The following is a 16,727-nucleotide window of genomic DNA, read 5'->3' as shown; positions in this document are numbered from 1 at the left end:
GAGGTGTTCCAGGCATGTCCCTCCTCCCTAGGGAGGTGTTCCAGGCATGTCCCTCCTCCCTAGGGAGGTGTTCCAGGCATGTCCCTCCTCCCTAGGGAGGTGTTCCAGGCATGTCCCTCCTCCCTAGGGAGGTGTTCCAGGCATGTCCCTCCTCCCTAGGGAGGTGTTTTAGGCATGTCCCTCCTCCCTAGGGAGGTGTTCCAGGCATGTCCCTCCTCCCTAGGGAGGTGTTCCAGGCATGTCCCACCGGGAGGAGACCCCGGGGAAGACCCAGGACACGCTGGAGAGACTATGTCTCTCGGCTGGCCCCCCGGAAGAGCTGGAGGAAGAGCTGGAGGAAGAGCTGGAGGAAGAGCTGGAGGAAGAGCTGGAGGAAGAGGAAGAGCTGAAGGAAGAGCTGGAGGAAGAGCTGGAGGAAGAGCTGGAGGAAGAGATGGAGGAAGAGATGGAGGAAGAGGAAGAGCTGGAGGAAGTGTCTGGGGTGAAGGACGTCTGGGTATCTCTGTTAAGGCTACTGCCCCCGCTACCGGGTTCCGGATCAGCGGTGGAATATGGATGGATGGAGATTAACATGTTGAAAAACCTGATTTTCTCTGGAAGTGGACTTCAGTCATTTAGTTTGACAGGTCCTGAGCACTGCTTTCAGATGCGGTTTTGCATTTTCATGTGGAGATATCTTATTCAGAAACTTACTTGAGAGAAGAACTTTTTTGTCCTGTTTTTTCCAACCTAAAAGATTATCAACCTTATTTTGGGCTTAAATATATTGCAATAAGGAGTACACCAAATAATTGTAAAGCTCTAAATTGACTGATTACTGTAAAGAAGAAGAATATGATTTTCTAGTATTGTACATCACTGACTGATTATCAAAAGTACATTTAAGTACCGGTATCAGGCACTGTATGTCTTGGATTCTAATTCGTTAGATCACAATGGACGTCATCTTTCAGCAGAGGATACATTTGGACCAGCACAAAGTTCTGTAATCGTACAGAGTGATGACATGAAATGAGCGTCACATCAACCTTTATTATCTAACATCCTGTCTGTTATGTAACAGCGAGGCAGAAAAAACTGCAGAGGAGGAGGTCTATAATAAGGCCAGACTCATACAGAGTCCTTCTATCATTTACTCTCCACCACTGAATGAATCATTTGATTCATGATATCCTTTTCACAACCAGCAGCCTAAATGGTGTTTCAAATAGTGATTTTCAGGAAGCAATTCAATTCAATTCAATTCAATTTTATTTATATAGCGTCTAATACAACAGATGTTGTCTCTAGACGCTTTCCAGAGATCGAACATGAACATGAACATAAACATAAACATAAACATAAACCCCCGAGCAATTATTATATAAACAATGGCAGGTAAAAACTCCCTTAGTGGGAGAAAAGCCTTAAGCCAAACAGTGGCAAGGAAAAACTCCCCTTTAGGAGGGAAGAAACCTTGAGCAGGACCAGGCTCATAAGGGGGGACCCTCCTGCCGAAGGCCAGACTGGGGGAGTCAGGGACGTCGACAGCACACAGCAGGCAGGTGGAAGCAGCAGCGGGATGACCAGAGGTGGGGGGGGGGGGGGGGCGTCAGCAGCACACAACAGTCATGTGGAAGCAGCAGCGGGATGACCAGAGGGGGGGGGGGGGCGACACAACAGTCATGTGGAAGCAGCAGCGGGATGACCAGAGGGGGGGGGGGTGCAGCTGTTGATGGCATAAAAAGAAAATTGAAAAGACTCAGAGCTGAAATGAAAAGGAGACGGAAAACATTTCAGCCTCACAAGTTTTATATTCTTAATACATTTCAGTTCTACTGTGACCTCACAGTTTGTGGTGAATTTCCATTTTCATGTGACATATTTCAGATTAAACCTCTGACTATTAGTGTTTGGCACCTATTCATTTAATTCACTTCAGTTCAATTCAAAGTACTTTATTCATCTCTCCCCAAAGAAAAATGAATGAAAACATTACATTCATTATTTATCATTTGTGATGGACATCAAACTGTTTCATTAGATGAACAGTATCTTAAATAATGATTATTGCATTTGAGTTTGTGGAAATGCTGCTTTGGCAGCAGTTTTGCTTCTACTAAAAGACTTTTTCTGACTCCTGCGTCCTGGTTTACAGATATCAATTTGGATCAGTTAATTTTTTTTTCCAAGTTGCTGTACCAGTAATGGCCACTAGTAGGAGTAGGAGGGATTGAAGCCAACAAGGATTGTAAGAAATAGGGAAGTATGAAAACTGCAGTCCTCAGACTGACCACATGGGGCTAATTCCAAAAGTCAGTCTTCATTTAAAATGTTTGACTGCAGCGGAAATCATCTCGGATGTTGTTTTGGCATTGTCATGTTTGTAGAGATTTGATCACAATAAATGTAAAAGTAATGTTAAATTCGGGGTATTCACCAATGTAAACGGGGGTTATGGCTGACAGCACAGTGGGCTGGTCCAGTTCTTCTTTCAGTCTGTGGTTCCCACTGGCAGCTCTGCCTCTACCTAGCTGGGCACATTGAGTATGTGGAAACAAGTGATCATAACTGCCATGGAGACAAACAGAAAGTTTGGTTGACAGAAAGGGCAAAAAAGGATTTCTCTGGGCCCGATTAAAGTAAATAACCTTTTTTTTTTTTTAACAATGCCCCTGCCTTCGTAGAAATTTTTTATTTTAATCTCAGTAAATGAAATTAAGTGAAAAATGCCTCTTCAGATGATCCCCTACTCCGCCTTTATTTTCACTTTAATGGATAAGCAGTTTAATAATCCATACATTCAGCATTGCCTGTTCAAACATGCTTCATTTTATTCATATAATTATTTATTCCCCATTTACTTTTATCCTAAAATGTGAATATAGTAAGTGATTTATGAAAAAATACACCGTGGGCTGGGCTGGGACACAGCCGTGTGTGTGTGTGTGTGTGTGTGCGTGAGCGTGTGCGTGAGCGTGTGCGTGTGCGTGTGCGTGTGTGTGTGTGTGTGTGTGTGTGTGTGTGTGTGCGTGTGTGTCACAGATCCCTCCCTCCTTCCAGATCCATCTCTCCTTTCTCTCCTCTCTGCAGCATCCCTCTTCTGGTGCAGCCAGTTGCATGATGGGGAGCAGCATCATGTGACCAACAGCCACCAATAGCTCCACACCGAGCACCGGCAAAAAGAGGGGAGTTGTCTCTCCTCTTCCTTCTTTTTTCTGTGTGTCAGACAGTGTGTCTGGAGGACAGTCAAATCATGGGAAGGACCTATCACGTGTAGAGTGCTTCTTCTTCTTCTTCTTCTTCACCTGGAGAGAAGATCCCGCTGATCCATCCTCTGCATCCTCTGCTGGGGGGGCAGAGGGGGAATGAATGGCGAGGTGATGGAGGGGGGCCCAACACAGGAGCAGCAGCATGCCGGCAACGGCTCTCACCTCCCTCCTCCTCCCACCATCACCCCGGCCATCCCACCCTACGTGAAGCTGGGCCTGACCATTGCCTACACCATCTTCTACTCGCTGCTCTTTGCCTTCATCTACGCCCAGCTGTGGCTGGTTCTACGCTACCGGCACAAGCGTTTCAGCTACCAGACGGCCTTCCTGTTCCTGTGTCTGCTGTGGGCTGCCCTGCGCTCCCTCCTCTTCTCCTTCTACTTCAGAGACTGTGTGACTGCCAACACTCTCGGACCCTTTGCCTTCTGGCTGCTCTACTGCTTCCCCGTCTGTCTGCAGTTCTTCACGCTCAGCCTCATGAACCTCTACTGTGCACAGGTGAGGGGCTCCAGCTCTGACCGCCCGGCATCCACAGAGCCAGAATTAGCAGAAAATGACATTGAGCCCCTTTGTAAATGGGCGACTCCTGTGGGGCCCGCTGGGAACAGCAAGGAGGCTTTAAAGGCAGGTTCCCAAAGCTGTTTCCAAAATAACGATCAACAGCAAAAATGTATGGTTTGTAAATGTAGACTAGAATTAGATTTTATGAAAGCGGTACAATATCATACTTTTTATTTTTAAACAACTGGATTGATTCAAGACGGCTCACAGCTCAAGTCTCTAATAACATTTCTAATATCTCTTTTAAAAGAAATGTTTGGCTTGCAGTGATCACCTGTGATCAGGTGGAGCTGATGTCCAAGTCTGACGTTTAAAATGTGACCAGATCTAGACTTGACTGAACTTAACGTGATCTAACTAGATAAAAACAGCACTCAACCTTGGATTAGTTTCAACTATATCCTTTTCCTCACGAATAGCCTCTTGTGTTTGGATGATTTATAAATATCCTGACATGGATTGCACAAGCCTATTTCCTTAACAGAAGTGCTGATGCAAATTAATGAAAGACCAGAATTTCTATTCATTTGTTTGAAGAACGTTGTGAATAAGAACCGCCTAATCTTGGCGCTATAAAAGCAGCAGTTGCTGATAGTATTATTAAATGGGCAGGTTTTAAATCCTCTTCAGTCCTGGAGTGCTCACTGTTGACTCTCCATCAGAGGTTCAATGATTGCAAGCCTTTTCCTGTCTCTCCTTCACTACCTCCTCCAGATAAGGCTCTCTGTTTCTTTTGATGGGGAGAGTTTGTCTCACCATCTGCCATTTCTGATTAAAGCCGAGGGAAAGCAAAACATGACCTTTAAGGGTTTCACTATAGGCTGTAAAAGAAGAACTGAACAAAACCACCTGGGATGTCGCCCATAGGTTTTCTGAAGCTTCTTTTTCCTCATGCTGCATGGCGCCATGTTTCAGATGAGCAGAACAATCAGGCCAGGGAATCCGGCACCGACACGGCCACCGTGTGTCAGTCAGTTATCCTTTTTAAAAGCTCGGCCAACTTAGTTTCAGATAAAGTTTTCTGTACTTGGCTCATTCACGGAGTTAACGTACGGTGCATGCACATCAGAGGTGCTCTGAGGTGCTCTGATACTCCACTCAGACAAAAGGAACCAGTTTAGGTTGTTCAGGTATCTGACTGGGATCCTGGCAGGAGCAGAGCCGGACCACACTGGGGAGATGTCGGCTCATCTGGCCTGCCAACGCATCAGGAGGCCCCAGGAAAATTGCGGGAAACATACTACAATCTATGCACAATCTATGTACATGTCTGAGGAAATAAGTAGATTTTCTGTTATAGGAACAACTCACCAGGTGAGGTGGTTAAAAACTGGTGCGATGAAGTCTGCATAAGACATGAAAAAAACCTGAAGGAATCCCTGTAGAGTGGATCAGATTGAAGACTAAAGGCGCTTTTCCACTAGTACCTACTCAGCCCGACTCCACTCAACTCGCCCTCGTTTCTTTTCAACACCCAGATCAGAAGTAGGAGGTTGGACAGAAGCTGCTGTGACGTATTTGATTGTGTATCTCAACGAAGAAGACAACGACACTAAAGATGTAGAACCTGGAGGAGATGATAGATGTGCTGCTGGGTCTGTGGCTTGTGTTTGACATCAAGTTAAAAAATGAGAGTGAGAGAAGCTTCAAGCGGCAATGCTTTTTTTTATTGTTTGTTTGTCTCTGCGCTGCTGAAAAGTCAGCTGGAGCCGTGAGCAGCTATGAAGAGACAGAGCTCCTGGTGGATCTGGTCGTTCCTTTTCCGTACCCTTTTTAATTCTCTCTTCAGCACAAGGTTTATGAACATCTGACCCTCAGAGTTGGATCATGAAACAGACTTTTGCTGCCATTGCTGTTCAAATAAAATGAAGAAGTCGTGAGTCTCTCTTTCTCTGATTTCCACATCCTGACTCAGACGTCTGACTCCAACCCCCCGACCAATCGGTGGCCTGTAGTGTGATGATGTCAGATACAGCCGACTCAGCCACTTAGAACCTCAGCAGAATAGTTACAGAAAAGTATCTACTCGGCATGTTAGACCCCTGGTGGAGAAGCGCAAAACCGATGCGAGGCGAGTCGAGTTGAGTAGGTACTAGTGTAAAAGTGCCATAAGTTACTGTATACCTTAGAGGTGTGCAATGAAGCAGGTGTCAAGCCCACTAAAAGTATGACTTTTCTTCTTCCAGGTTTACTTCAAGGCAAAGTCCAAGTACACCCCTGCACTTCTGAAGTACAGGTAACTCAGCTCATTCATGCTACCGTCAGTGTGACCACACAAAGTAAATGCTCTTGGTTTAAAAGCCATTAATTTAGACGATAAATGTAGAAATCTTTCAGAGCCAAGATGTGACCTCTCCCTTTCTCCTCCACAGACTGCCCCTATACCTGGTCTTCGTGGGTGTCAGTCTAATCTTCCTGGTGGTTAATTTGGTGTGCGCTTTGTTGGTCAAGATGACCGCTGCTGATGTCAAGACCATTGTCCTGGTGAGGGTGACCATCAACGACAGCCTGTTCGTCCTCTGTGCCGTCTCACTCTCCGTTTGCCTGTACAAAGTGGTCAAGATGTCGCTGGCCAGTATCTACCTGGAGTCAAAGGTGCAGTGCAAATAAAAGATATCAATAGGCTGCTTAGGAGCAGATACTTAATGATTTCCTTTTCCATGCAGTCCTTCATGGATATAAAGACATTACATGATTTAAAATGCAAACGGTCAGTATCAATGAACACCTCTTTCTGCAGGGGACATCGGTGTGTCAAGTGACGCTGATCGGCATCATGGTGGTGCTGCTGTACGCCTCTCGAGCCTGCTACAACCTGGTCGTGCTGGCCCTCACAGACATCGAGAGCATCAACTCCTTTGACTATGACTGGTACAACGTCTCAGACCAGGTGAGGGGGGCTGGGAGTTTTGTGCAATCTTTTAACTGCATCATGGCTTCTATTTGATTGTATTCTGGTATTAAATGTAGGGGTGTTTCTCGTCTTTCTCGTCTGACATCCATGCAGGAATCTTTACTATAGAAAATCCAGTCATAGATAGACTGCAGACTTTACCCTCAAAAAGACCACATATTATCCAACACCATTCCACCCAGCATGACCTAATAATGAGCAGAAGACCTAACAGACCGGGACTTGTCCATGAGGGTCTTCGTGGAGAATCTGAGCCAGCATGTTCACTGTTGTCCTCATTTTACCACTAGTCATACAACCATATATACTAGCATCATATTGGGCCTGACTAAACTCTCTCGCCACCACCTATCCATCCATCCATCCATCGTCCGCCGCTTATCCGTTCCCGGGTCGCGGCGGCAGCAGCCTCAACAGGGATGCCCAGACTTCCCTCACCCCAGACACTTCCTCCAGCTCCTCCGAGGGGAGTCCGAGGCGTTCCCAGGCCAGCCGAGAGACATAGTCTCTCCAGCGTGTCCTGGGTCTTCCCCGGGGTCTCCTCCCGGTGGGACATGCCTGGAACACCTCCCTAGGGAGGAGGGACATGGCTGGAACACCTCCCTAGGGAGGAGGGACATGGCTGGAACTCCTCCCTAGGGAGGCGTCCAGGAGGCATCCAATACAGATGCCCAAGCCACCTCAGCTGACTCCTCTCAATGTGAAGGAGCAGCGGCTCGACTCCGAGCTCCTCCCCAGTGACCGAACTCCTCACCCTATCTCTAAGGGAGCGTCCAGCCACCCTGCGGAGGAAACTCATCTCGCCCGCTTGTATCCGCGATCTTGTCCTTTCGGTCACTACCCAAAGTTCATGACCATAGGTGAGGGTAGGTGCGTAGATTGAACGGTAAATCGAGAGCTTCGCCTTTCGACTCAGCTCCTTCTTCACCACGACGGTCCGGTACATCGACCGCATAACTGCGGACACTGCACCGATCCGCCTGTCAATTTCACGCTCCATCGTTCCCTCACTTGTGAACAAGACCCCGAGATACTTGAACTCCTCCACCTGAGGCAGGACTTCTCCACCCACCTGGAGAAGGCACGCCACCCTTTCCCGGTGGAGAACCATGGCCTCGGTCTTGGAGATGCTGATTCTCATCCCTGCCGCATCGCACTCGGCCTCAAACCGCCCCAGCACATACTGAAGGTCCCGGTCTGATGAAGCCAACAGGACAACGTCATCCGCAAAAAGCTGAGACGAAATCCTGAGGTCCCCAAACTGGATCCCCTCCGGCCCCTGGCTGCGCCTAGAAATCCTGTCCATAAAAATTATGAACAGGACCGGTGACAAAGGGCAGCCCTGCCGGAGTCCAACATGCACCGGGAACAAGTCTGACTTACTGCCGGCAATGCGAACCAGACTCCTGCTCCGATCATATAGAGACCGGACAGCCCTTAATAGAGGGCCCCGGACCCCATACTCACTGAGCACCCCCCACAGAATGGCACGAGGGACACGGTCAAATGCCTTCTCCAGATCCACAAAGCACATGTAGACTGGTTGGGCAAATTCCCATCGAGCACCCTGCGGAGGGTGTAGAGCCACCACCTAGCAGTCTCCAATCTCTTTAAAAGTGTATCTCCTGCAAGAAAACTAAAGTCCAGCCATCATATAAAGTGGGGCAAAAAAGTATTTAGCAGACACCAGTTGTGCAAGTTCTTCCACTTAAAAAGATGAGAGAGGCCTGTAATTTTCATCAAAGGTATATCTCAACTATGAGAGACAAAATGAAAAAAAAATAAAAAAATCCAGAAAATCACATTGTCTGATTTTTAAAGAATGTATTTGCAAATTACAGTGGAAAATAAGTATTTGGTCAATAACAATAGTTCATCTCAATACGTTGTTATATACCCTACTGTATGTTGGCAAGAGGTCAAACGTTTTCTGTAAGTCTTCTCAAGGTTTTCCTCACTGTTGCTGGTATTTTGGTCCGTTCCTCCATGATCTCCTCTAGAGCAGTGATTGGTCTGTTCCTCCATGCAGATCTGCTCTAGAGCAGTGATGTTTTGGGGCTGTCGCTGGGAATCATGGACTCTCAACTCCCTCCAAAGATTTTCTATGGGGTTGAGATCTGGAAACTGGCTAGGCCGCTCCAGGACCTTGAATTGTTTCTTATGAAGCCACTCCTTCGTCCCGGGCGGTGTGTTTGGGATCATTGTCCTGCTGAAATACCCAGCCATGTTTCATCTTCAATGTCCTGCTGATGGAAGGAGGTTTTCACTCAAAATCTCACCATACATGGCCCCATTCATTCTTTCCCTACACGGATCAGTCGTCCTGGTCCCTTTGCAGAAAACCATCCCCAAAGCATGATGTTTCCATGATGTGATTCACAGTAGGTACAGTGTTTTGAGGCTGTAGACAGGTATCTTTTATACTGATAACCAGTTAAAACAGCTGCCATTAATACAGCTATCGAGTGGAGGACAGAGGAGCCTCTTAAAGAAGAAGTTACAGGTCTGTGAAAGCCAGAAATCGTGTTTGTTTGTAGGTGACCAAATACTTATTTTACCCAGGAATTTACCAATTAATTCAGTAAAAATCCTCCAATGGGATTTCCTGGATTCTTTCCCCCTATTCTGTCTCTCATAGTTGAAGTGTACCTATGATGAAAATTACATCTTTTTAAGTGGGAGAACTTGCACAATTGGTGGCTGACTAAATACTTTTTTGCCCCCACTGTATCTCACCCTTTCTTCCTCTCTCCTCTGGAAATATGTATTCACACAGCCATTGTCATTCTTTTTGCAGTCGACCACCATCTATGTTTCCATGTTCTTATCATTGACTATTTATCCATCTCCAATCTCCTCTGCTCTTCTCACCGACACAACCATTAAAGTATCCTCCAAATCACTGCTCCCTTACTCCTGGGAATGCTGTCCATGACTTCATTTAGCTCACTTCAAATGTTCTCTTTCTCGTCCAACTCACAAAGACGTGTGGAGTTAAAAAAAAATGTTCACCATCACCCCTACTCTCCTGCTCATCCCACCCTGACAGCATTTCTCCTTACAGCTAAAACCGATTTAGTCCTCCAATGCTTCCCACCTTGCTGGTTTTCCACCTGGTTTCCCTGACACACCGTGCATTGTTCTCTGCATGGCGTCAGCCAGCTCTCACTACCCTCTCCCCTCCACTGCAGTGTTTCCCAACGTGGGACACAGGGCCTGAATGCAGACCCAGCAGACAATTGTAAGGCCTTATGGAAGCACATAAAGGTTGATACGGGAAACTCAACTCTTTGTTGAAGTGCTCCAGTCCAATCTTCCATCGACGGTACAAGTCCCTCAAGGGAGTGATGGTGTTCCCTCAGAAGGCAAAATCTTGTCAGATGGTGCCATCAATGTTATCATTTTTGTGTACATGGATGTTTCCATGCTGTGTAAAAGTGATGCTAAATAAATAATGTACAATACGTATACACTTTTCTGTTGGTCTTTAATTTGAGGTAGGACCTCATATAGTCCTAATGAGGGGAAATAACATTGATAATGTGTGGGGTGTCTCCTCGTGTTGAAGAAATGACTTAAACTTTTTAAAACGTAGCTGTATAATGCTTATGGAAACACAGTAAAAATGAGCTGCAGGGGTTGTTCTGACTGTTTTTTTTTTGTTGAGGTAATTTGATGAAGCTTCACCTCAGCTGCAGGTTAAATCACAGGTACAAACCACAGACTAACAGGGTTTATGTCAGGTGATTGCCTTACACGGTTAAACTCTAAACCACAGGTAAGCTGGTGATGGTGCGACTGGGCAAACGTATCTGAAATCTTGGGTTAAAAAGAATGAAGCAACACATAACAAGGAGGTAGAAGAGAACATTGGCATTCCGCTGGTCACATGTTTGCTTATGAGCCATTTGTTGGACTGACTGGAGAGCGGTTTTAAAAGGGTTTTCTCCTCCGTCTCTGTCTCCAGGCAGACCTGCAGTCGTCGCTCGGGGACGCTGGGTACGTGGTGTTTGGGGTGATTCTGTTTGTCTGGGAACTGTTGCCCACGTCCCTGGTGGTCTTCTTCTTCAGGGTGAGGAGACCCCCCCAGGACAGGGTGAGTCTTCCTGCAAGAGTGTCCTAACCCTCTGCAGATAAACCTCTACGTCACTGCTGCATGTAAAGCTGATGATGGTTTTATCTCCTTCCACAGAGCACTGCAGGAATACCCAACCATGTTCTCTCCTCCAGAGGATATTTCTTCGATAACCCTCGTCGCTATGACAGCGATGATGACTTGGCATGGAGCATTCCTCCCCAGAATGCATCAGCCAGGTAGCAACATTGGTGTTGCCATCAATTCCATGTTAACAAAGCTATAATATTCTTATTATGTAACTCGACAAATATATACATACATACTGTATGTCTACATACAGATAGACATACGGTTTCCTTCTTGTTCTAAACTCTAATATGATGTATCTGGGTCGAACAATTTACAGAAAAAAAGTAAATATCTACTTGCTTTATATATTTGTTGTGAGGGGGGTTTTGTGGGGTTTAAATACATTTCTTACAACAGTAATTCATTTTGCCCCCCCCCCAAAAAAAAAGCTCATAACAGAAGAACAAAGATGATTTTAGCAAAAATGAAAAGGTCTCTAATTAGTCAGCTGGAACTGTGGTATAAACCCAAACGATTCAAAGAACTGGTAATAAAATAATCAGTTAATTGTTTATATTTCATTAAGAATAAGTCCATGACTCAAATATATTTTAGTACATGACTGAAACTCCCAACACTACGGAAGAGTATTAGGGCCATGCAGGAGAAAAAAATATTTGAGAGGGGAAGATTTTTTTTTTGTGCACTTCGAAAAAAAAGTCGAAATGTCGAGATTAATGTTGAAATACAATTTCAAGAATAAAGTCGAAATTTCGTGAATAAAGTCAAAATTTCGAGAATAAAGTTGAAATACAATTTGGTGAATAAAGTGTAAATGTCTCCTCTGGTCCATCAAATCCAGTTAGGAAAGACTGACAGCTCTGCAGCAGCAGCCGTAACTAACTAACTAACTTACATCCTTGGAGTGGAACGTTAAGGGTACGTTTCTGAAGTTATGCAACTGCATATGTGTGATATGTGTTTCAAATCAATATTGTCATCAAATTTCGACTTTTTTCTCGAAATTATACTTCAAAATTAATCTCGATATTTTAACTTTTTTCTCGACATTTCGACTTTTTTCTCAACATTTCGACTTTTTTCCCGTAATTGTACTTCAGGATTAATCTCGACATTTTAACTTTTTTCTCAAAGTGCATAATGAAAAAAAAATCTTCCTCCTCTAAAATATTATGTTTATTTTTCTCCTGCCTGGCCCTAATACTCTTCCGTACAACCCTGTCTAAAAGTAGACGTGAGCTGGTTTTCCAGCAGGTGCTGACCCTCCCGTCTCCCCACAGCCTCTCCTCGGACTGCTACGACTGGGGCAGCCGCCACAGCAGCTTCACCGTCCACACCACCGGAGACGAACAGCGCCTGACGAGTGCTGCTGGAGAACTGCAGCCTTACCCATAATCCCCTGTACCGCCTTACCCATAATCCCCTGTACAGCATCACTCTGCACTTTGACACTCATCAGTTATTGTGTTTGTGCCATAATTGATGTAAAAGATTTGTACGGTTGAGACACGGGTTTGTAGCAGGGTTCCTACTCGGATCAGATCATCTTTTAGATTTCCTCTGCAGTTCAGAAAAGGGCAACACTTGCCGATTGGTGTTTTTATCTAGTGAATCCGATTGGAAATCAAACATGTTTGAGACATCCAATATCAATTGTAAATTAGGAATTCAAATAATTTAGCAAACCCTTTCAGTAAAATATTAAACATTAAGCAAACAGCCTGCTCACTTACTCATTTAGGAAAAATAAAAAAATAAAAATCCAATAATGATGCTTAAGGTCAGAGAAACACCGGCATTATTGCAGCAATAATGTTGGAAAAATGTGATAAAAAAGTTTCAACTTTCTAAAGTTACTGTAGTTGATGTATTTATCTGAAACAGTATTTTCTCAAGATGATCTGATGATACGTGATGGTTTTTATCATTGTACTTCTCTATAACGGAAACCAAACCATCAACCTTTCACCGACAACATAACGGCGTAGGAACCCTGCTTCAGAGGATGTCCATGTTTTTTACACTTGGTGTGTAGCTAGTTGTGATAAACGTTTTAGAGAATGTTTTGGATCACTTTGTCATTTGAGAAGAATTTCAGTGCCGATCACTCAGGAAGTCAAAGAAAAACATCATCCTGTCTACTTTGGGTGTATATTTCAGACAGAGGTCATTTACAGACTTCCAGCTTTGTGTCAAAATACTTAGTTCAGTTTTACATGGATAGAAGACATTTATGTTACTTTCAATCATATTTAACTAGCTCTTCTGCAGAAAGAATCAGTGGGTCACTTGAGGTGAAGGCTCTTTCAAATCAACCTTTTTCAATTCTTTCAAACGTTTTTTTTTTTTTTTTTTAAAAAGGTCCTTCAAAGGTCCTTAAAATTAGGTATAGGCAAGTTAAGAACTCAAGCTATCCAAATAATTGGAATCAAGTGTTCCAATCACTTCAATGGCCACTGTTGTTGCATTTACCTAATTGAAAGACCCCCAAGAGACCAGACTGCCTACTTTTTCCTGAAATAATACCCTGAAATGTAAGACCTTAAAACTGAAAATAATCTTTTATTTTCTTCCAAATCAGACCTGAGATCAAACTGTTCCTGTAGTGAGGATCTTACTGCAATCAGCTGAAGCTTATCTGACTCAGTACCAGGATGAATGAGAACCTCTAAGATCCATCCCTTTAGTGTTGCAATCAACTGTTATGACAGAAAGTGACATTTACAGACCTAAATAATCCCTGGAAGTCATTTTATTCAGATACTTTTGCCAAAGCCTGCACAGAAACCACACCAGAGCACGGAGACTTGATTCAAGACAGCAAATGTTCTGTAAATATCAAGAAAAGGAAAGCCACTCTTGTTGAATACCAAACATTTAGTTATTGTGAACTAAATGTTTTAGTTCTGCTATTGGGCAGGATTGTTAAACTCACAATATCTTCCCTTTGAGCCCTCAAAAAAAAATCCAAACGTCATCTGTCCATGTGAGTTACTGAAGAGAAACTGCTTTGTTCTGCAGTGTCCACATTTCTGCAATGACACTCAAGGAGAAGCTTAAACTATATTTCTAAAAGGTTTTGTAAATTATTTGTGCAGCAGAGGTATTTTGTTGATGATTGTTTTTTGTGTTCGAGATGTGATTAAAATATAAATCCAAAAAAACTAAATTATAAGCTGCAGAAAAACAGAAAATTCAATTATAGACGCCATCATTATTAAGTAGTGTGAAAAACAGAACATCCCATAATTCAACAGCTTCTTTTCCATTTGTGAATAAATCATCTCACTGATGCCCTGAATATTTTTGGAAATAAATGATTAAACCTTCCCAGACTGAAGACTTCTTGTCCAAGATCAGAGAGACTCTATGGTTGTGCAGGGAAAGCTTTTACCCTGCAGGGGCCGCAGGAGGATTCAGGCTCACGTAGGTGCTGACTGAAATGAAGACATTTGCCGGCTTTTGTAGTCAGATCAGATAACTAGGACCAGGTTGCCACAGGACCTGACTGATGCTTCACATTATTAATGAAGGGGAATGACCTACAAAGAGGTGAGATCCTGGACGGAGGGATGAAGGCACAAGAAGGCGTTTAGTGTCGTTGTGATTGTACTTTCAACCTCAATGATGTCGTGTCACCAAAAGCCAGGAATCCTAACAAGCTTTATATTTCTTTATTTATTATTCTGTTATATCATTTATTCTGCTTGAAAGGTTTTACAATCAAACACTATACTGAACCGCACTCCCACACTGTGACCAGAAGAAAGAAAAGGAACAAAAAAACAAAACAAGAAAAACTTCATACAAGTCGACAGTAACGTGTCTCCGAAGCGCTGTACAGCTGAGCTGATCAAACAATCCATAAAAGCAAAAGATATAACACTTCTTGGCCATCACAAACAATACAACATAAGATTTAAACAAAAGGCAACTTAAAATTCTTTGGCCCGCTTCGCAGATGCACCGTAGTGCAAAAACACAAGCACGTTTCAAGTGGAATGACGGCTGAAATGTGACCTCATTCAGACAGGACTGGCCTGTGGAGCGGAACAGCTTCTTAGGAGTTCCAGGTAGAGGCCTCTGTTGGGATCATTTATGCCTTTAATTCCATACACTTTGGAAAATCAGCCTTTAAATGCAGCTGAATAACCAGCAACATTCAGAAGCTCGTTCAGGTAGAACTGGATTTCTTAGATTGTGACTTACAAGTCCACCTCTGCTCTGCTCTGATCCAAATCAGTCAATTATCAGAATCACAGGAAGTAGCAATCTTGTCTGAATGGGGCTTGAGCAATAAGAATATTAATTAAAACAAAAAAACACCATCATTCTTCATACATCCACCACAGCTGAGGAGGGAAGCCAAAGACACGCGTCTGAAAAATTAAAGTTTCCATGTGTTTCTTCATGTCCAAGTGACATAATGTCACTGACAGACGTGTGGGTCCCCTGGTGGGTCCCGGTGTGTCCCGGTGTGTCCCCGGTGGGTCCCGGTGGCTCCCTCTTCCCCGCGGTGACGGCGTCTCAGCCTTCATCACCCAGCGGTGGCTGGGAGATCTCTCCTCCTGCAGGAAACACCGCTGGCCGTGTCTCCTCCCAGCTTGCTTGTTTTATGTTGCTTAAGCATCATAATCAGAGGTTATTTATCTTACAGTGGCACAAAGCCGTAGGTTTAAGTTCATATCTGCATGTTCTATGTTCTTCATCGAGTCAGTCAGGAAAATAAAACATCTCTTCATTCTTAAAGAACAGTCAGCATGTTGTTGCCATGTGAAGGTTTTACAGTAGTCAGCGTTGAGCAAGGAAAGCTGTCATCACACCTCAGTGGTCGCGTTAGAGGACGCTGCGTCCCATTCTCCTCTCCCTCTGAAGGAACAGTATTTGCAGTGAAATAAAAACAGTGAGTCACTAATTCATCCTAAAGGATAAAGTTATGTTCAAATAAATAGGAGCCTTGGTGAACCACAACGAAGAAGTGCCACTAGTGCAGAATCCTCAGAAACACGCTTCTTTCATCCAAACACAAATGCCATTACTGGTTATCACAAAATAACCTAAATATTCTACAGCTTTCAAGTTAATAGTTATTCACTGCGGAATCAAGTCGTAGCCGGATATTTATTAGCTGCAACTGCTATTCTGTTTACAAACGTAATAGTCCAGCTTCCCACTCCGTTTCTCATTCCAATGATTAACTAAACGTCCAATTCCATTTGTCCAAGTCATTTCAGACGTCCGAATGTGTCATTCTGTTTATAAATTATTATAGAAAGTCTAATTATCTCCTATGTACGAAAATGTCAATATATGTCTTGAAGTAGTCAGAAACACAATGTCTTTTTTGTGTAGAAAGCTATCATGCAAGTGGATTTTAGCATGAAAAAAAAAAAAAAAAAAACCAACACTTTTGCCCTTTAAACGGCAACAACGCCACATTTTCTGACATACATTTTTCTAATCCAGACGTATGAAGCCGTGCTCTGCTGGCACGCCGTCGGCAGCCGTCCGTCCTCGGCTGCGCTGCCGTTCACCAATGATCGTACAGAATTTCTGTACACGTCTTGACATGATCAAGACTGCTTAGAGGGGACATTTCTGCTATTAACCAGAAATGTCTATTAAATGTGGTCAAAGATCCAAATAGTGAAAGTTAAAAATAAAATAAAAAGTTCCCTTCTGGACCAAAGCTTACTTCTAGTCCCACCTTGAATGTTTGTTAGGAGGTCTGACCTTCCCGAGGTCAGACCTCCTAACAACTATCTGTTTCCCATATTTACGGTACTGAACCAGCTGTAACAGGTTTGGGGCAAAACCATCATCTTACACTTGC

The 16,727-nt window shown here is 43.9% G+C and overlaps 2 protein-coding genes across 2 annotated transcripts in view; both read left to right on the top strand.

The window, feature by feature from the left end:
- The window catches only part of pold4 (DNA polymerase delta 4, accessory subunit), a 223,616-nt gene that overhangs the window by 37,364 nt on the left and 169,525 nt on the right, over window positions 1-16,727 (top strand). The gene's annotated exons all lie outside the window — the stretch shown is intronic.
- gpr137bb (G protein-coupled receptor 137Bb) lies at window positions 3,214-14,224 on the top strand. The gene is made up of 7 exons (XM_061726404.1): window positions 3,214-3,749; window positions 5,999-6,048; window positions 6,185-6,407; window positions 6,553-6,702; window positions 10,694-10,822; window positions 10,919-11,040; window positions 12,175-14,224. Exons 1-7 carry the CDS (start codon window positions 3,348-3,350, stop codon window positions 12,287-12,289), a joined length of 1,191 nt encoding a protein of 396 aa, XP_061582388.1. The 5' UTR covers window positions 3,214-3,347; the 3' UTR covers window positions 12,290-14,224.

This window comes from Cololabis saira, chromosome 1 (assembly GCF_033807715.1).
Source record: "Cololabis saira isolate AMF1-May2022 chromosome 1, fColSai1.1, whole genome shotgun sequence".
NCBI lineage: Eukaryota > Metazoa > Chordata > Actinopteri > Beloniformes > Belonidae > Cololabis > Cololabis saira.
This window is presented reverse-complemented; position numbering and strand designations above follow the sequence as displayed.

Bases quoted from the DNA above. Each gene is read 5' to 3' on its own strand.
- gpr137bb (XM_061726404.1), top strand. From the start codon at position 3,348: ATGAATGGCGAGGTGATGGAGGGGGGCCCAACACAGGAGCAGCAGCAT. The intron at 6,408-6,552 runs GTGCAGTGCAAA...CTCTTTCTGCAG, and splicing joins GTATCTACCTGGAGTCAAAG to GGGACATCGGTGTGTCAAGT. The intron at 11,041-12,174 runs GTAGCAACATTG...GTCTCCCCACAG, and splicing joins CCCCAGAATGCATCAGCCAG to CCTCTCCTCGGACTGCTACG.